We start from the raw sequence: 4,915 nt of genomic DNA, 5'->3' as shown, positions 1-4,915 counted from the left end.
CCCTATTGTATAAGGGGTTTCCTGCATATATTCCACACCTGTACATGTATATATACTGGCCTATGGCCACCTGAAAATACAAGTTGCATATTTCCTAACAGTAAATGAAAGCATCCCATCGTTGTTGCAAGTAAAGCCAGTTCAAATATTAAAGGTAATGAACATCCTTGCCTGATAGACCTTCCCCCTGGTGAAGATTTGTTCCACTTGTTATGTTATTACGATCCACGCTTATCAGGACTTATGAGTGAACTCTTGGTCATCTAGGCAGATCATATCTTGTATTCAGCAGGACTCACATAGGGTGGGGTTAACCGGACAAAACGGAATAACGTGATCTGCAGCGTTTGGCTTACCGCTGCTTTGATCAGATGAGATGTAACCTAACCTGTAGGCACAGTTTAGTAACTTGAGTTTCTTTTTATTTGGCTGGACCCATCTTCTGAGGCTGGCTCACCTTGCAAAGCTTGGGACCATTTTGGCAGCTGAGCAGTCACATACCTACTCGACGACTGTTGAGAATTCAAGTCCAAAATGGGCACTAGATAGTTTGAACAGCTTCAAATGAAATGGACCACACGTACATAAGCTTTAGTTCTAAATAAATAGTCAACCTAATTTGGAGTTAAAATATTTCTCCCTTCTTGTGGGTAAGAAAGAGTCAAAATGTTTCAAACTACTGCAAGTGATTAACTCTAAATAAATCGAAAGCGCTGACAAGGACTACAACAGTATGGTGTCAAAAAATGTCTTACATTTTGAGACGGAGGGAGTAATAGACAAAATTACTGTCTAGAATCAATATAGCATGATTATATGTAATCTGTGGACGACTGATGCATGAAGAAAATCAGCTGATGCTTCAGAAGCAATTGAACAGTTGGCGAGCCCTCAGCCTCATAAATCATAGTAAATGAGTACATATCAGATGTCTTGAAATAGTCTTCGCAACTACTATTTCTCTAGGTTCTGTACCAGCTGAAAATTTACAGCATAACAAGTTTATCTGACTTCACAGATGCCTTGACTGCAAGCATGTGAACAATGATTTGTTTTGTTATGTTTTGCGGTGCATACTGATCTGCACATTAAGCGCTAGCCTGAACAATCAAATTATGAGCAATAAATCACATATCTACTTATCAGTGGAGTATATACATATAGTGGCAGTGTTCCTGTCAAACTTTGTATTACTACTTACTAGTGAAATTATGTAATAACTTGTAACTTGCATTATCAAGTATGAAAACCGCCTACAGTTGGACAACGGGCATTTGAACTTTACTTCTAAATGGTGAGCCTAGTCTTATTTGGAACAACTGCAGTGACTTTTTAATAAACTAAAACCACTGTCTATGAATATTGTACGATTCATCAAAATGTATGGACGGCCGAAAGATGCATCAGAGATCAAATCATCTTGTAAAATACGTAATTAGAGCAGAACATGAAAGATTTGAAAGTAAAATACCCCTGATAGTTTCTTATCGAGTTGTTGAACAGATGGTTAGCCCATGGTGGCATACTACATAGTAAATGACTATATTTCACATGTCTGAAATAGTTGTGAGAACGATTATTACTATAGGTTCTGTACTAGATGAAAATTTACAATACAATTATTCAAGCCGCAACTTCAACTATGTACATAAACAATCTTTGGGTGCATATTTATCAAGATCTTGTACTAGATGAAAGTTTAAGATATGATTTGCAAATCATAGCATGCATGATGCACATAAATAGTTTTCAGATCATGCTAAATAGATATGGACAAGTTTATCTCAGTTCCCAGTAGCAATAGATGTGAGTATGTGGCCTTTTTTTTTCTTGCCCTGCATACTGATTCATTCATTCAGTGCTGACCCGAGCAACCAAAATATGATCAAGAAATCACATATCTACTGAGCATTGTAGTATATATGTCTCTGGTATCGAACAGACACTGCACTGAAAAAGTGGCAATACGCTTCTCAGCCATTTGTATTACTAGTCAAATCATGTGGTCGCTTGTAACTTACATTATGAAGTACGAACAATGATTTACGAAGCATGTCTAGACTTGGATGGAGCTACGACCAGATGATTTCTCTACACCTCTGCTTTCCATCAGCCCTCTTACTTGTTCTACATCATCCCACTGACCTTCTTCAGCATGTAAGTTCGAAATTAGGACATGTGCTCCCACGTCATTAGGAGCTAATTCGATGATGTGCTGTCCAATTCTCTTTGCTAGTTCCATTTTGTGATGAACTCTACAAGCTGCAAGAAGTGATCCCCAAATTACTGGATTGGGCTGTATTGGCATCTTCTTGATAAAACTATATGCTTCGTCTAGCAGCCCAGCTCTACTCAGGAGGTCTACTACGCAACCATAGTGCTCAATATCAGGGACAATACCAAGGCTCAACATCAAATAGAAGTAATGCAGCCCCTCATCAACCATTCCTACATGTGCACAGGCACCAAGAACTACCTTTAGAGTGATAGCATCAGGCTTTGGGTCTCTTAGCTTCAGCATTTGTTCAAAGTGCTCCACTGCTTCTTTTCCCTGTCCGTTGCTGGCAAGACCTCCAATCATAGCATTCCATGTGAGGGTTCGCTTGTGCTGCATTGTACTGAATATTTCAGCGGCTGTATCAGTGCAACCACATTTTGCATACATATCCACCAGGGCACTTTCAAGCCATACGTCTGTTGTTACACTCTTCTCTTCTATATAAGTGTGTATCTCTCTCCCTTTATCAAGTGCTCCTAGCTGGGAACAAGCAGAAAGTAGACTAACCAGTGCCATTTCACTTGACACAACATCTACAACCTTCATCTCTTCAAATAAACTGAAGGCCGTTGTAAACTGAAGTCCTTTCACATAACCACAAACCATAGCTGTCCAGGACACGGTATCCCTTTGTGTCATATTTCCAAAAACCATTTCTGCTGCAGCCATATGGCCACATTTAGCATACATGTTAATCAAAGAATTATGAAGGATGATGTCACAGCGGATCCCATGATCTTTGATATAATTGTGAAAGTATCTTCCTTTCTGGAGATCACCAAGCTGAGCACATGACGATAAGAGACTTACGAGGGTAATCAGATCAGGAACTATACCATCTGATAACATCTCTTCAAACATTCTTAGTGCTTCCTTATGCTTCCCATTTTGCACAAACCCATCAATCAACGTGTTCCATGATTTAGTATTTCTTATTGGCATGAGCTGAAATGTTTTCAATGCGTCCGACATGGATCCGCATTTCACGTACATGCTTAAAAGTGCATTCCTGACATCCAAATCAGCCTCAATGCCGTACTCATCAACGCGTGCATACACCCACCGGCCTCTGTCAGCATCCTGCTCTTGGCCGCATGCAGAAAGGAGACTTATAACGGTGACCTTGTTCGGCTTAGTGCCTTGTGATTGCATCTCAGCAAGCAACCTTAACGCCTCATCCCACTGACTGCACTGTGCAAAAGCCGAGATCATCAGTGTCCACGACACCACATCCCGATCGGCCATCTCTTCGAAAACCTTCCTTGCATCATCGACACTTCTGAAGGAGCCGTAGAAATTAACAAGGCCTGACATGACGAACACATCCGATGCAAAGCCAGTCTTGCGAACCAAGGAATGTACCGCGTCCCCAGTTGACCTCGACTTGCAGCCGGCGAATGCAGCGCTCGAGGACACCGCCGCAGCCATGGTGTAATTATCAGGAGAGACTCCCCTCCGAAGCATCGCCCTGAACAACCTCAATGCATCCGCAGGCGCGTCGCAACTGTTGTACCCTCGAATCATGCAGTTCCAGACGAAGGCGGTCGGTTGGGCCATTCTGTCGAACACCCTGCGCGCGTAGGGCATGTCATGCCTCGCCACAGGGGAGGCGAGGAGGGCGACGAGCCGACCGACTGCGGAGGGATTGGGGCGGAGGTGGGCGCGGATGAGCCGGCCGTGGAGCTCAGCCAGGTGGGCCCGCGACGAGCATTGGTCCAGGTGGGTGAGGAGATGGTCGCGGCAGGCGCGCGCCTGGCTTGCCGTGTTGGGGCGGAAGTAGAGGTAACGCATGGCAATGGCATAGGCGAGCTCGAGCTTGGATTGTTACAGTACCGTTTGTGTGCTAGGATGGCGGGAAGGAGGAGGCCGAGTGCTGGTGCTGCTGCTGTAAAATACTGCTTTCCTTTGTTAAAAATCGCGTCCGATAGCATTGCTGCAAGCTTGCAAGCGACTTTTTTCTCGAATATGCAGGAGGTGCGTATCATATTTCACTGAAAGAGGGGGTATAGAAATCAAATCACCGTCGTTGTTATAATACAAACTGCGAGTAGTCATTCTTGTAATAGCCCGGCCTTTTTTTACGAATATGTGATGTTGACTCACGAAACGGGATTAATACTCAATTTGTGTCGCATGATCATGCGTTTTGAGTCGGATCACTTAAGAGGGCATATAGGATATCTCTGAGTTGAAGGAGCGAATCCCTTCGCGGTCTCACGACATGCATTTATACTTACCCAAAGTCTATTTTACAACTACTACTCCCTCTGTTCTTAAATATTTATCTTTTTAGAGATTTCAAATGGACTACCACATACGGAGTATATAGACATATTTTAGAGTATAGATTCACTCATTTTGCTTCGTATATAGGCCCTGTTCGGCAGACGTCCACTCGCCGCTTTCCAACTCCCAGCTCTATCCAGAAACGGAGCGCACGGAGCGGCACTTTTCCAACTCCAAAAAAATGGCCTACAAGCCACTCCGCTCCGCTGTGGGAGAGGCACGAAGCCAACGCGTTCGGCGCACTCCGAAGCTACTCCAGCCGCTCCAGGAGCTGAGCTGCGGAGCGGACGCTTGCCGAACAGGCACATAGTCACTTGTTGAAATCTCTAGAAAGACAAATATTTAGAAACG

General features: G+C 43.6%; 1 protein-coding gene across 1 annotated transcript; it reads right to left on the bottom strand.

Annotated features, from left to right (window-relative positions):
* Window positions 1-1,635: 1,635 nt before the first annotated feature.
* LOC119268496 (pentatricopeptide repeat-containing protein At3g22690-like) lies at window positions 1,636-4,139 on the bottom strand. Its single transcript, XM_037550151.1, has one exon. It carries the CDS (start codon window positions 4,067-4,069, stop codon window positions 2,057-2,059), a length of 2,013 nt encoding a protein of 670 aa, XP_037406048.1. The 5' UTR covers window positions 4,070-4,139; the 3' UTR covers window positions 1,636-2,056.
* Between the last annotated feature and the right edge of the window lie 776 nt (window positions 4,140-4,915).

This window comes from Triticum dicoccoides, chromosome 3A (genome assembly GCF_002162155.2).
Source record: "Triticum dicoccoides isolate Atlit2015 ecotype Zavitan chromosome 3A, WEW_v2.0, whole genome shotgun sequence".
In the NCBI taxonomy this organism is placed as follows: Eukaryota; Viridiplantae; Streptophyta; class Magnoliopsida; order Poales; family Poaceae; genus Triticum; species Triticum dicoccoides.
The sequence above is the reverse complement of the archived record's forward strand: the minus strand, read 5'-3'. Positions and strand labels throughout refer to the sequence as shown.